Here is a 15,989-nt window from a genome sequence, read left to right on the forward strand (position 1 = left end):
CAACTTCCCAGTACAGTTCTCATCTTCACTATGGGAACTCTGACAGATTGTCGTCTGGCTCTGCTTGAATACACTCTTAAAAAAGTGAGAGCTCACTGTCACTGGTTTGGATCAGCCAGCATCTGATTTAGTGCTGAATTTCAGGTTTCACACATTAGGGAGGTATATTGACCAGCCCGAGGGTGACTAGGAAGGTAGTCAGGACATTATTCTGGAAAAAGCAGTTGAGGCAACTTCAGGAATTTAGTTCAAGAGACCAAATGATTGTCTGTTAGGGATCTGCAGAAAAATCCTGTCCTAGGAAAGAGGCAGGTAAATTGTCTTCTCTAGTTTCAATTTTTTCTTGTCTTCTGATACTTACTATTTTAGACAACTTCTGTTGTTAAGAAGTCCTACATTTCCAGGGTGCTCATCCAGTGGTATGGTCACACTCTCATTATTGGTAGGATTTCACATACAGTATCCCCTGGATCACTGCTGAAGTAGCCAGAACTACCAATGTGATCCCTGCCTACCCAGTTACCCTTCTGCAGTCAGCCACACTAGTCCATTTCTGAACATGCTATGCAGAACCTGAGCACCCAGGCAAAGGAAAAAAAGGAAAGTGGAATGAGAGTTCTGAAGTCAAGACTGTCTGCTTTTGATCTCCAACTCTGCTGTTAACTTGCTGTATTAATCCTCCTCTTCCTCAGTTTACCCTTTTGTTATATGGAGATAATAGTTTCTAGCTCTGATCATTGTTGTGTAAAGTAAATACAAATTAGTAAATACACATTTTGAAGAGTGCTTGGTACATAGAAAGTACCCAGTAGATTTTAGCTATTATTTTCAATAAACTACTTTGTATTTTCAAAATGTTTTCATGTCTTCTATTTCATTTTAGCCTGAAAATAACTCAATGAGGAAACCATTACTATTGTCACCCAACTCCTCCCATTACAGAGACTGTGACTTAAAAACACTAATATGTTAAAACACTTCAGTTCTAGGAGTGGTATCATGTCTGTTTTGAAAAGTCATAGTCATGGGGCTTCTGGGTGGCTCTGTCAGTTAGGTGCCCAATTCTTGATTTTGGCCAGTCATGTTCTCGTGGTTCACAAGTTGGGAGCCCCACATCAGGCTCTGTGTTGACAGCACGTAACCTGTTTGGGATTCTCTCTCTCTCTCTCTCTCTCTCTCTCTCTCTCTCTCTCTCTCTGCCCTTCCCCAGCTCACACACTCTCTCTCCTCTCAAAATAAGGAAATAAACTTAAGAAAAAAAAAAGAAAGAAGAGTTATAGTTCTGACATAGTCCACTATGATAAGACTATATATGTTGTTAGCTTTGTTTAGCTCGAGGTACTGTGCTTGAGAGAACCATTCACCAGGAGTCAGAGGACCAGAGGAAAAGACTAGAAAAGAAAACATTACTGTAGAAGGATCTAGTAATGTGTAATCTGTAGAAGAGACAAGTTAAAGGAAACAAAGTTTTTGAAAAAAGTATGAATAAAATATCTTTTTAAAAAGTTTTATTTCTACTTTGGCTCATCAATTTTTATTCTCCAGATAGTTTCTCTTTTAAATTCTCTTTATAGTAGCCCAAGAATTGAGAAACTTCAAGGATGAGATAGTCTAATCTTCATTATGGTACTATTTTAAATCTCCCTTCAAAAGACAGGCATCAGTGATATGTATTTCCATGGACTCGTGCCCATATGAATTCTCTAGCTTATAGTTTGTTTTGATTTTGATTTATGTATCCCTGTCTCAAAGAACTTCTTAGGTATTCCTACCAAGCAGATTAATCATGTCTCTCTGCCTGAAAGAAATTTAATAGCTCTAATTATGTGTTGTTATATTTTCCTGGGAATTTATATTAATGGCTGATAACAGTATTTTATTTGTAGAAGGGAAATACTGATCTATCTTAACCAAATGATACGTTTGAATGAGGTGTTTTTTGTTAAGATAGCCAGAGCAGAGATGGAACAACCTGTTTATTTACAGACAACCGGTGAATAATTATGATACAGCTACACAATGGAAATGCTAAGCAAAGACTAAGATTAGACTTATATGTACTAATATTTTAAGAGAAAAAAAGCAAACTTCAGAAGACTGTAATATGATCCATTTGTGTGACCCAAACAACAGTAAAAAGAACTCAGAGAAACACATGTTCATGTACATAGAAAAAAGTCTCACATGCTACTTGTGCATGTTAAGCAATGGTTACTTACAGGAAAGGGGTTTGTTGAGCTAGAGGAAGAAATTGAGGACATTTTACTTGATATTATTTTAGAGGGAATCATGATTTTTATCATATAAAAGAATTCTTTTGGGGAGGGAATGGTGAGTAAAGGTAAATGATAAGTGAGACCAGTTAAAACTGAGAAAATACTTATGTAATACCTCATTTTTTTGAGAGAGAGAGAGAGTTCTAGAGCTGAAGTGTAAGCGAGGGAGGGGCAGAGTCAGAGGGGAAGAGAGAATCTAAGGAGGTTCCATGCCCAGCACAGAGCCAACGGGGGCATGGGGTGTGGTGCTCTATCTCACAACTGTGACATCATGACCGGAGCTAAAATCAAGTGTCAGGCGCTTAACTGACTGAGCCACCCAAGTGCCCCTGTAATGTCTCATTTTTATTTTTTTTTTAATTTTTTTAACGTTTATTTATTTATTTATTTTAAATTTTTTTTAACGTTTATTTATTTTTGAGACCGAGAGAGACAGAACATGAACGGGGGAGGGGCAGAGAGAGAGGGAGACACAGAACCGGAAGCAGGCTCCAGGCTCTGAGCCCTCAATCCAGAGCCCGACGCGGGGCTCGAACTCACAGTCCGTGAGATCGTGACCTGAGCTGAAGTCCGACGCTCAACCGACTGAGCCACCCAGGCGCCCCCACGTTTATTTATTTTTGAGACAGAGAGAGACAGAGCATGAACAGGGGAGTGGCAGAGAGAGAGGGAGACACAGAATCTGAAACAGGCTCCAGGCTCTGAGCTGTCAGCACAGAGCCCGACGCGGGGCTCGAACTCACAGACCGTGAGATCATGACCTGAGCCGAAGTCTGATGCTTAACCTACCAAGCCACCCAGGCGCTCCTCATTTTTAAAACCATACCTGAAAGTCTGTTTGTATAAAAAAGTGGAAATAAGTATTGGAATTAAAAATTTTTTTTTATTATTTATTTTTTGAGAGACAAAGACAGAGTGTGAACAGGGGAGGGGCAGAGAGTGAGAGAGACACAGAATCCAAAGCAGGCTCCAGGCTCTGAGCTGTCAGTACAGAGCCTGACATGGGGCTCGAACTCACAAACCATGAGATCATGACTTAAACCAGAGTCGGACACTTAACCGACTGAGCCACCCAGGCGCCCCAAGTATTGGAATTTTTAAGTGTAATGATTTTCTGTTTGTTTATATATACTTTATTTAAAAAAAAAAGATGGCAAGGGGTGCCTGGAGGGCTCAGTTGATTGAGCCTCTGACTCTTGATTTCGGCTCAGGTCATGATCCCAGGGTCTTTGGATCAAGCCTCACATCAGACTCTGTACTGAGCATGGAGCCTGCTTAAGATTCTCTTTCTCTGCCACTCTGCCTCTCTCTCTCTCTCTCTCTCTCTCTCTCTCTCTCAAAAACAAACAAAAAACCCATGATACCTCTAATTCACAGATTCATAGAGGTAGTAACTGTAAAACTGATGGTACACAGAGCAATCTTATCACAAAAAGTAGAATATCCAGACATGAAATGTTGCCTGATATGATACCGTATGACATATCATCTATGAAACATTCTTGCGAAAGAAGTTTCATGTGAAAGAGGAAAATATAGATAAGCGCAAGTTAAATAATCACACAGGAAAGACAACAACTAACAAGGTCTCTTCAACAAGTCCGTAAGGTGAAAAGAGAAAAAAAGGAGAGAAGAAGACCCTTATACATTTAGGGAGACTTAATGGCACAAGAACAAAAGTACTGATCCTGACATGCAGTGAACCAGTGTTAGGAAGTTTTTTCAGCCAATGATGAAATGTGAATATTGGCATGGGTAATAGATGGCTATACCCCTATTCTTTTTTTTTTTTTTCAACGTTTATTTATTTTTGGGACAGAGAGAGACAGAGCATGAACGGGGGAGGGGCAGAGAGAGAGGGAGACACAGAATCGGAAACAGGCTCCAGGCCGTGAGCCATCAGCCCAGAGCCCGACGCGGGGCTCGAACTCACGGATCGCGAGATCGTGACCTGGCTGAAGTCGGACGCTTAACCGACTGCGCCACCCAGGCGCCCCACCCCTATTCTGTTAGATGTACTAAGTTGGGGGTTTTGAAAGAAAATGCCCATAATTTTTAGAGATACCTGTGGAAGTGTGTGTGGGCGAACTGTTACAATGTCTTGAATTTGCTGCAGAATACTTTAGTGGGAAAAGGAAAAGATAGATGGCAGAGGCCAGGGTAGCAAAGTCTTAATAATTAATGGTTGTTGAATCTGGGTGATGATTACATGAGTGTTCAAGTGCTGAAAAGATCATAATATTTTTATCTTATGAAGCCATTTTTGTAACTGTTTCTAGAGCAAGAGGCTGAAGGAAGAACTTGAATAGTATATGGAGCTTGTATGGACTGAGAAAAGGTTACGCTTGAGTCTTTTGAAGAAATTGTTAAATGGAAAGAGAAGTATCCTTTGTTATCTCTTGAGCCAGCTTTTAATAGGATTCTTCTCCTAGTTTGGCAGACGAATAAGTCTGGCTTTATTCAGCATGCCTGTGTGCCCTTGCACGTAGGCACACACATACAGACACACACACACACGATTTTCTGACTTGGGACAACTCCAGGAACCTAGAAACTCATTCAGCATTAAGCTGGAGTGGGGTGACCAAGCATCGCAGTTTGCCTCAGATGAATGGGCTTCCTGGGATCAAAAAAATCTTGGGCAAAGCAGGATGAGCTAGTCACCCTAGTCTAGGAAAGTCTAGAGGATTTGATAGAGGTCAAACTGGGCCTTCATCTTAATGAAAACTGAAATACATTATATATCATGAGGTTAGACAGCTGTCTGGTAACTTACATCATGGCTTCACAGTTGTGGTTTTGTTCTTTCCTAGGGAACGCATCAAACATCACGCAGGCATGTGTTGAAATGTAGGTTTAAATCTCTCACATAAATTTAAAGTCTCATTCACCAAGCTGGATCATTCATGTCCTCTGTTCCCTTTTAGTAATGTAAATCAAAAGTTGACAATAACTTTGATTTTGTTAACACTCTACTAAATATAAGGGACTATGTTAAGCCTTCAAACGTAAAATTAAGATATATTCTCTGTTCTTACGAGCTCACGGTGGATTAGAGGAGACAAATAATTACTGTATGTTATTTTGTGACAAGTGTTACGGTAAAAGATTGTGGCAAATGGTTTTAGGACCAGTCTTTGGCAATCTTTTTTTGTATTTTATTTGCAAAAGTATTCTACAAAGACAAAACAAGAGGAAAAAAGAGAATTATTTGGAGTATTGGTATTTTGGAATCTCGTTTTAAAATCTCGTTCAAAGGATGTCCCAAAGTTTGTGCTTTATAAAAATAGAATAACAGTCTTAAGAAATTAAGAATTAATGTTTATATTTTATGCTTTTGAGATGAACGGTGTTACAAAGATTGGGATGTTCTGTGTGATAATGGTGAACTTCAAAAGCTTTCTCAGCACTGTCAGATCAAGGAACCCTTTCCCCTGTACCCAGAAGTCATTTGTGAGAGAGCAGTATGGGTTTGTGTTAAAATATAAATGCTAAAATTCCTTTGGCATTGAACATTTGTAATAATGCATTTAAATCTTGAGATATGGTTATCATGATTTCTTTGCTCAATGGAAAAAAACAAGATTTAGAAATTAAATTTTTATATTCTAGGCACGTAATAATACATAGGTCCCTGAAAGCTCATAGCTGCCTTATGGATCCCTAAGATTCTTTTATTTTAATATTTAACCCTCAAGAATATTTTGTCTTTTCATTGTTGTTTTGATTTGTTAAGAAGTTGTGTGAAATTCAATTTAAATGGGAGAATATTTTGTTACTAGTTAATTTCTCCAGAAGGTATTTCACTTATTAGTATAATCTAATTCCCATTCATTTCAGCTAATTAGTAATTAGGGTATTTGAGCCATGTGGAGTGAACCAGGGAGAGCAGAGTAAAAGATGATGTTGGAAAGTTGAAGAGTAGTGATAGGAGAGATTCCCTATGGTCTTCCAGATCATTGTATAGACTTAGCTTTTACGTCTGGTGAGATGAAGAGCACTGAAGATTCTGAACAGGGGACTGGTGTATCTAACTGGTATGTTACAACAGGATCACTCTGCTGCTATGTTGCATGAACTCTAAGGAGATTCTTCTGGAAGCCAGAATGCCAAATAGAAGGCTGTTGCCACTCAGCCAGCTGAGAGAGGATGGTGACTTAGACCAGGCCAGTGACCGAGCAGTGACTAGACTCTGGAGATGTTTTGGAGATAGTGCCAACAGAAATACTCTGATGCGGTGAGCATCGTGTGTGAGAGAAAGATGGTACTCAGGAACTCAGGGTTTTGGACCTGAGTAAGAAAAAGGATAGAGTTGGTATTAACAGCAGTAGGAAATTCTTCAGAGTAGGTTTTGGAGGGAGTACTAGGAGCTCAGTTGTGGGCCTCGGCATGAGATGTCTTCAGCATGTCCTTGTGGTGACATCAAGTAGGAAGTTAGATTATGAGAGTCAGGAGTTCAGCAGAGAGACTGAGCTGGAGATATGACTGAGGAGTTGTCAGTGTACGAATGTTATTTGAAGCCACAAGACTGCATGAGGTCACCGAAGAATGATATTGGTAATGAAGAAAAGAGATCTAAGGACGTAGTCCTAGAGTACTCCAGTGTCAAGAAAATGAGGAGCAACCAGAAAAAAAGACTAAGGAGTAACCAGTGAGGAAGGTGTCTAGGTATCCTAGAAACCAAGGGGAAAAATATTTCAAGAAGGAAGAGGGGTGATCGGCTACATCAAATAGTGCTGACAGGTAAAGTAAGGTGAGGACTGACAAATGACCACTAAGAGATAACTTCTAAGCGTATAAGATACTTGATAAGGTGATAATAAGTTGTAACTACTGTTTATTGGGCTTTTTCTGTGGGACACTGTATTAGGTGCTTTATACAGTTTTCTGTAACCCATTAAATAGCTTTATATGGTAAGAATTACAGTTCTCATTTTATAGATATTGGAAGCCAAGGCTCCAAGACACTAAGACATTAGTCCAAAAGTATATACCTTGTAAAGTTGCAAAGCAAGAATGCAAACCCCAAATTTAAAAGGCTTTACTTTTTTCCTTATATTGTACTGCTGGACTTACAGTAAGGTTGCCACCACAGTTTTTTAACAGGGTTTTCACCTGACGTTACTTTATGCATTTATGTGTAGGGTAAGTTAAAGCTATCTTACATGCTTTATTTTGTGCCACAAATTTATATCATAAAAGGCAAGGGTAGATATATGTGTTTGGTTTTTTTCCTGTGGCCTGATTCCAAGAAGGAAACTTCGAATTAGGAGATTTCTTTCAGTAAAGATTCTTTTTTCCATACACATTTTACAATATGAAATATCAGTAATGTTCTCTACGGCAGAGAAAAAAGTTTTTATATTTGCAATTGTCCCATATTTTATCACTCCTCAAGTTGACTTTTAAAATATTCCAACAGAAAAATCAGTTTTAAGAATCCATCTAAGGTGTGCAAACTAACGGCAATTGCTGGCCTCTGTATGATGATGTCTTAGATATTTGCTTCTTGTGTTTACTAGTTTACAATCACCGCAAAATCAAGGAACATGTGTGAATATTTTACAAACGGGTTTTCTTTATTTTTTCAAAGCCTAAATTGCACTCTGTTAATTATCCTAGCATTTAGAAAATTACTTTTATCATTACGTGGCCATTTCGCAATTGTAAAAGTATAAAGTGGCCACTGTGTGTTAACCATGCACTAAATTTAGTCTTAGGCCATATGATTTTAATTGCTTTGCATCAGAAAATAGTATTTGGTGTGTATTGTTTACCATCTAGCTAACCGTTACACCTACTGAACTTCTTTCTAGAAGAAAAACCTCTGGGTTCTTAGTAGTGTAAGCTTGCTTAAACCATCCTTGGTTCTTAATTTGTACTTTTTCTTTTTGCTTTGTACCCTTTCCTCAAATTTATTGCATGCATTTACAGATTTGTATGTGCCTTCTAGTGATACGATTCAGTTTACATAATTAGCATCCGCATTATGCTGACTACTTGGAAAGTCTCATCTAGCTTATTCTGTACTTACTCTCCCTGCAAAGTTATCTACTCCCTTGGCTCAGCTATCCCTACTGAGGCACTGCTACCATTTTGCTAACTGACACTCTCATTATCTCTCTCCCTCTGCGATCTTCAATTCAGGTCTTCCGCTGTTAGTTTGGCCCCTACCCCCAGTTTATTCTCTGTGGAATAGCTAGAGCGATCTTTCCCAAACTGCAGTCTTACATAATTTTCTGCTTCACATTCTTGAGGGGGTTCCCGTTGTTCTTAGAGTCCCCCCCCCCAATCTCATACACTGAATTTAGCCACTGAAGTTTCTTTAGTTCCTCTGTGTCCTCTGGGTGTTAATATGTGCTCTTCATACTACCTGGAATAAAGTTCCCCATCCTTTTGCCTCAGGGATTTCTGTTTATCCTCCAGTCTCCCCTCAGGAAGCATCTGAGAATCTTTCCTAAGCCCAGTCCCTTCTGCTAGCCTCCAGAGTGGGTTAGGTATGCAGCCTCTAGCCTCTCCTGACATCTTGAACTGTTTGTCACATTTAACGGTATTTGGTGAGCACTGGGTGTTTTATGTAAGTGAGGAATCACTAAATTCTACTCCTGCAACCGATACTATACTATATGTTAACTAACTTGAATTTAAATTAAAAAAAAAATAGTATTTTCTTTCTCTAGTTGATTCCTCAGAAGCTAGGCTTTTGTTTCTTCATCTTTTGTCCTTCTGAAGAATTAGTATGTATGTATTTCATTTAGGGACTCATGTTTTGGAAGAAGAAGACTCATCAAGGCAAAGTATCGAGCCTTTCTTGTTTACCATGCTACCCCTAGCACTTAACATACTGCAAGATACACTGCACATGCTAAAATATTTTAAATGAATGCCAGTGATAACTAAATTTGTGTTCAGCCTTCACCTCTCCTGAATTCTAGTTGGTCCCATGATCACTAGGGTATCCGGCACCTCAGATTCATAAACCCAAACCTCTTCCTCTTCTGTCCTCCCTTCCCTGCCCCGACGTACATCCTTCTTTTCTTTCACCTGTCACTGACATTTCCAAACTGGAACTGCTGTATCCCTTACTACCTGCATCCATCAGTTACCAGACTCTGTCACTTCTGCTTTCTAATAGTTCTTGACATTACTCATTCCTCAACTCTTGTTTTTTCCACAACTGCTTTATTTCAAGCCTGTCACTTCCTGCCTTGTCAACTACAGAACCTTCTACTTTACCTGATCACAGCAGTTTAGAAACTAAGTACATAGCCATTTTGAAAGCATTATAAATAATTTTTAGTCTCACTGATTTGTAAAAATCCAGAAACTAAATATTTTTTCTTCTGATTAATTCTTCTAAATAAATAGTTAATGTGTGTGTGTGTGTGTGTGTGTGTATTCATCTACTTAGGGACTTTGTTCATTTTCAAGAATCAGAAAAACTATTATTAAATCAACTGTATACAAATAAAATTTTGTAAAAGATTCTTAATATGAAAAAGGGAAATCTTTTTGTGCATCAGTAATGAAGGTGTCACTTTTTTCGTATAATATTAAATGTCAGCTATGTCCTATAAAAGAGCTTACTGACTTATTGACCAGTCATCCAGAGCAGTCACTGTCTCTAGAGGAAGCTTCCCAAGTGCAGTATAAAGTTCAATTAAGTCCTGAAAGTGGGCCAAGATGGAGTAATAGGGACTAGTTTTACTTTCCCTCTTGAAACAATAAACACACACACACACACACACACACACACACAAATGAAATCTATGAAACAGTGGTTTTCAAAAATTGGACATCATGCAGTACGTATAGTGATCCCTGAGAGATAAACATTAAATAAGCTGAGCTGTGTGACTGCTCTGGCTTACTGCCAAGAAAGCGTTTCCAGTCCTTAAACAGGAAAGGGGAAACCCAGGAGGAGCCCCGTGGTCTCCCTGAGTTGAGAAGGTGGAATTAGGAGTTTAGGGAGACCATGGGGCAAGAGTTAGCAGGTTGGAGACCAGCGAAAGGAGAGCTCCAGAGATCTGCAAAGGGTCCGCTTACAGTGTTCAGCTGAGTACTGATTTGATATAAGTATGAGGAAACCAAAGAGGCAAGAGAAGAACCATGGAAAAGAGGATTAGAGGGAACAACTCTGGCAGGTCACATAGCATCTGTCACTGTGTCTGTTGCTACCAGCCAGAGTGGACAAACCTCTTAATTCACCAGATATCATAAGGTACTCAGAAGGGTAATAAATACCTCACTAGGAGAGAAAAATTAGTCTTAGACTTAAAAAGCTGCTCTGGGCCTGTTTAACAAAGCTTAAAAACAAGCTTGGAAAGCAACCTAAGATACGTATCTTTGGAGTCCCCGAAGGAGAGAATGGCGGAAGAGAGGGCAGAAAAAATACATGAAAAAATTATAGCTGAAGGTTTTCCAAATTTGGTGAAAACTATACAGCACAGATCTAAGAAGGCCAGGAAGCCCCGAGCATCACAAAAGGAGAAGGAGGAGAAGGAAAAGGAGGAGGAGGAGGAGGAGGAGGAGGAGGAGGAGGAGGAGGAGGAGAAGGGAAAAGGAGGGGGAGGAGGAGGAGAAGGGTATACCAGTATACTTCACAGTCAAATTGCTTGGAGCCAGTGGTAAAGAGAAAATATGAAAGCATCTGGAGGAGAAGCCACCTGTATAAAAGAATAAACATAAGCATGTTGGCAAATTCCTAGTCCAAAATGATGCAAACCAGAAAGTAGCAAAGCAACATCTTTAAAATCTTCAAGGAGAGGGAAAAACAGTTTTAAAAATAACTTGACATCTCCTGTCAGTATCATCTGAAGTAACATTTGACCCGTGTCCGAAAGCGGAAACTTGAATGGGCAAGGTGTTTGATGATACAGAGATTTTAATCATCTATTTTGGTACGACATTTTACATTTTGAAAGTGTTTATATATGGGAGAAAGCTTGCTTTTGGCACATTTTGGAGGTAGCTAGGATGGGTGATTTTCTCTCTATTTTATACATGAAGAGGCTGAGATGTATAGGTAATAGGACTTTCACAGTTTCATAAGACCCAGAAATAGAATCAGGCTTCCTGACTTCCTCTTCAGGACTCTCTTCTGACCTACTCCCATCTCCTCACTATTAGCTGTGTACTACTCAAAAATATTTCCTAAACTTAGAGGCTGTCAGAATATACCACGTGCCTTGAAGTGATTGTTTTGTATCTTGACGTTTGCAGTACATGAAGAAAAGAAATTTAAAGTCTTATTAAAATATCAAGGTCCAAATAGAAGACAGGAAAAAATGAGAGTACATTAAGGTGTATTAGGCCTTGTGTGAAAAGCTGTTACAGTATTTAAACTTTAAGGAAATGAGCAAAGGTAGGAAAATTGCAATGGTTGCAGAGAACCTTTTAATTAATGTTATTTCCCTTTTTTAAAAAGAGGTAAGAAGTTTGGTTATTTTAATTACCATTTTAAATATGAGCAGAGATTCTTTTAATAACTTGGTTCAGATTAATGTGGCAGAAATTGGTTGAGAAGAAACTAGATTTTTTATATATGCTGCATCTATAGTACATAAAATAGAAGAATTAAATATTATCTTATATTTCACTGCCTCTGATATAGCAAATTAACCCCTTGCTAACAGCCATGTGGAATGAATATGGTCCACTGTCCTTGTTGTTGCCACTAAAGTTTCTTCAAATTGTTCTTTAGAGAGGTTTTTCAACCTTTGTGTTCAGGAGAAATTTTGCGAGCCAGATCTTTAGGGAAGTCCTTATGGTAGAATTGAGATTTAAACGCTTGAACTTGAAAAGTAGGCAAGGTTGAAGTAGAATAAGGAAGAATGTTTTTGGTTATAACATGTCCTCTCAGAACACTGAGGACAATTCCTATTGGAAAGAAATAGGAAATAAAGTAGAGAAGGTAGGCTGGAGCTAGATTACTGAAGGCCTTAAACCACAAGTAGGAGAAACCGCTGAACAGCACTGAAGTTAGAATTTACTCCTGAGGTGAGTGAACTGTCATCCAATTATGCAATGTGACTTTCTCGCACTTCAACTCAGTGCTTTCTGTGTATGTTAGAATGTATTGTGTTTCAGTCTACATAAGCACAGATGAAATGACAGAGCGAGGACGATTTACCCGAAGAGAGGACGTGTTTTCTTTTTCTTTTCTAGTCTACGCCTCTACATCTGGCTGCAGGCTACAACAGAGTGCGGATAGTACAGCTTCTTCTCCAGCATGGTGCTGATGTTCATGCAAAAGACAAAGGGTAGGTGTATCCATCTATTCCTTTTTTGTTTTTATTAAACATTTTTTTCTTCATGTATGTTTATTCCTGAGAAAGAGTGCAAGTGGGAGAGGGGCAGAGAGAGGGAGACACAGAATCCAAAGCGGGCTCCAGGCTCTGAGTTGTCAGCCCAGAGCCGGACGCGGGACTTGAACCCATGAACCGTGAGATCATGCCTGAGCCAAAGTCGGATGCTTAACTGAATGAGCCACCCAGGCGCACCTCAGTTTATTTCCTTTAGTGGTCTCACCCACGGACTGTTATGCTTTGTTTTAGCTTCTGATACACTAAAGCTTTTGCTCACTGGACAAAGTCCTAAATCCATTTCTTTATAGCTTGTGTAGCACTTTAAGAATGTTTGCAACTTCAGTTTGACTTCATTTCCATGTTCTACTCATTAAAGATGATTTCTCATAGTAATTTCCTAAATTAGTTCAATTTTATTGCAGTTCTGTTATTTGAAGTTAAATTTTGCTTTTCTCAATTACTGATTTTTCAACTCAAATTGCATTTCAGAAAGGGAGATGAAACAAATAGAAAATTCTGATAATCCAGTAACGTAGCTGTCCTGTTCATCTGGTGTGTAAGGATCATCTTTTATTAATAAACCGAAAGCATACGTTTACAATATTCTGATTTGGTTTTTATCCTGATAAAATCTTGGACATCTGAACTGAGAACATTTACAAAGGTTGAGGTGGGAATGGAGGGGAGAGGGACAGTTAAGAAAGCAGCGAAGCCCTTTATTTTATGAATAGGTGTGTTTTGGGGAACTTAGTACCGGTTTCCTATCTCGTCTTCAGAGACATAGGAATTAGGTCTGCTCCTATGTGATGGGCTAACATTTCTCATTATCCCACCTTCAGATCTAAAAGAGAATTGACCTGGGGCGCCTGGGTGGCTCAGTCGGTTAAAGCGTCCGCCGTAGGCTCAGGTCATGATCTCACGGTTCATGAGTTCGAGCCCCGTGTCTGGCTCTGTGCTGGAAACTCAGAGCCCGGAGCCTGTTTCGGATTCTGTGTCTCCCTCTCTCTCTGCCCCTCCCCCGCTCACACTCTGTCTCTCCCTCCCTCTCTCTCTCTCTCTCTCTCAAAAATAAATAAACATTACAAAAAATTTTTAAATAAAAAATAAAAATAAAAGAGAATTGACCTTAGTACCCAGGTAATGTAGATCCGTATTACACTCCGGTCATTGGCAGCATAAAGAAAAGAAGCCCCGGAGGGAGGAGGGTCTCTTTCACTTTGCCCCCCTCCCTGTCAGGAAACATTAGAAATGAAGAAACAACTCAGTGCCTGAGACACTTACCAGAGAGGGAATCCATCATTTCAAATCCTCTTCTTGGTACTGTTTCTGTCTCGCCTGACATGTACCCTATGTGAATGGTGTCCCCATAGTACAGGGGCACAAATGCCTCATGCTCTCGTACATCGCTGTTCCCTTATGCTTGTCTGAAAACAGAGAAGTACACCACAAAAATGGGAGTCCTTGACTCATGCAGAATGAGAGTTGGATATGTAAGTCATAATAGTTTGGATGTTTCATTCTGATGCTGGCAGTTACCTACAGAGTGAAATAAAATGGTAGGAAGGTTTCAGCTCACTCTCCATTAACATTTTTCTACAAATACTTGATCTTTAAAGCATGCAGTTGTCAATTAGCTCATGTCCTTCCTTTTACCTCAGTGCTTTTCTAATTGGTGTTTTTATCATATTTAAGGATTGTGTACACAAAGCACAAGATAAATACAAAAGGTTAAGCATTAGCTATGCTTTGTAGCCTCTTATTAAATATTTTTAAATGCTTTTAATATAATTATATTTGGATTTATTAGTTTTTGTCTTTTAGCACTTAGATAAATGACTATATGTTGTTTGTTTGAAATTTGGGTACATTATTGCCTTTTTTTCCATTTAGCGGACTTGTGCCTCTTCATAATGCGTGTTCATATGGACATTATGAGGTCACAGAACTGCTACTTAAGGTAAAAGATGTTTTAAAACATTGGATACTGTTTGCTTTTTTTTTCCCTAACTTGTCATGAGTTTTCATGTGTTGTGGGAGCCAATAAGAGTTTTAAGAAAATAAAATGTTTTTAAAAAATAATGTTAAAACATTCAACCTATTTTAAATTGTCTTTAAAAGCTGAAATGAAAGAAACTAAAATGCTTATTGGCATTTCAAAGAGTCACAGCTGAAATTTACAATGAGATAAATGTCTTCTGAGTTGTACTAAGATCCAGTGAAATGATCGCTGACCTGAAACTGTTTTTCTCAATCCAGCATGGAGCTTGTGTCAACGCTATGGATCTCTGGCAGTTCACTCCACTCCATGAGGCTGCTTCCAAGAATCGTGTGGAAGTCTGCTCTCTGTTACTTAGCCATGGTGCTGATCCTACACTAGTCAATTGCCATGGCAAAAGTGCTGTAGATATGGCTCCAACTCCTGAGCTCCGGGAGAGATTGACTTGTATGTATTTATATCTCAGACTCAACATTGCTTGCTGTAAATTGAAATATCTCATTTTTGTTTAGTTATGAAGACTGGTGTTTTGTCCAACTTGAATAACAACCTTCTATTCTTACACGTACGCTAGTTTGTAATCCCCCTTTCTGATCCTGCACATTTCTTCTAAGGCTAATGAGGGTGAGTCAATCCATAGCCATTTATTGCATGCTTACTCTGTGCCAGGTCCTGCAAGCACAACAGTGTACAAACCAGGAAAAAAATTCTGAGCTCACAGAGCTTATAATTCTTGTGCTATTGAGCACTCACTATTTCCCAGGCCCTGCAAGGTTGGACAATCATGTTTGTGTTTCTTGTGTGTGTTATAGCCTAAGTGCAATCATTTGCCCCAATTTATTATTTTTTTTTTAAGTTTTTAAAAATGTTTTGAAAGAAAGCGTGAGTGGGAGAGGGGTAGAGAGAGGGAGACACAGAATCTGAGCAGGCTCTAGGCTCTGAACTGTCAGCACAGAGCCCGACGCGGGGCACAAACCCACCAACTGCGAGATCATGACCTGAGCCAAAGTTGGACGGTCAACTGACTGAGCCACCCAGGTGCCCCAACTTGCCCCAATTTAAATAAGATCTTTTTTAAGATTTGGTGGAAGTAATATTCTCATATATTGATATATATTACCTATATATACATATGCATGTTTTTTATTCTAACTTTAATTTTATTTTTATTTTTATTTAGAGGGAGAGAGAGACAGAGTGTGAGCAGGAGAGGGGCAGAGAGAGAGGGAGACACAGAATCTGAAGCAGGCTCCAGGCTCTGAGCTGTCAGCACAGAGCCCGACACGGGGCTCGAACTCACAGACCACAAGACCTGTGCCTAAGTCGGATGCTTAACCAACTGAGCCACCCACACGCCACCATATGCATGTTTTTTTAGATAAGCTTTTTGTCTTGGAATAGTTTTACATA

General features: G+C 39.2%; 1 protein-coding gene across 2 annotated transcripts in view; it reads left to right on the top strand.

Annotated features, from left to right (window-relative positions):
- TNKS (tankyrase) overlaps positions 1-15,989 on the top strand; it is a 216,956-nt gene that overhangs the window by 124,261 nt on the left and 76,706 nt on the right. For both annotated transcript variants that reach the window (XM_086703351.1, XM_025932924.2), the window contains exons 6-8: positions 12,444-12,538; positions 14,474-14,540; positions 14,840-15,026. In XM_086703351.1, coding sequence (XP_086559477.1) covers positions 12,444-12,538; positions 14,474-14,540; positions 14,840-15,026 — 349 coding nt within the window. The remainder of the gene's footprint in view (positions 1-12,443; positions 12,539-14,473; positions 14,541-14,839; positions 15,027-15,989) is intronic.

The sequence above is a fragment of the Puma concolor genome, chromosome B1 (assembly GCF_028749965.1).
Source record: "Puma concolor isolate L17-30 chromosome B1, mPumCon1.1.hap2, whole genome shotgun sequence".
Classification (NCBI taxonomy): domain Eukaryota; kingdom Metazoa; phylum Chordata; class Mammalia; order Carnivora; family Felidae; genus Puma; species Puma concolor.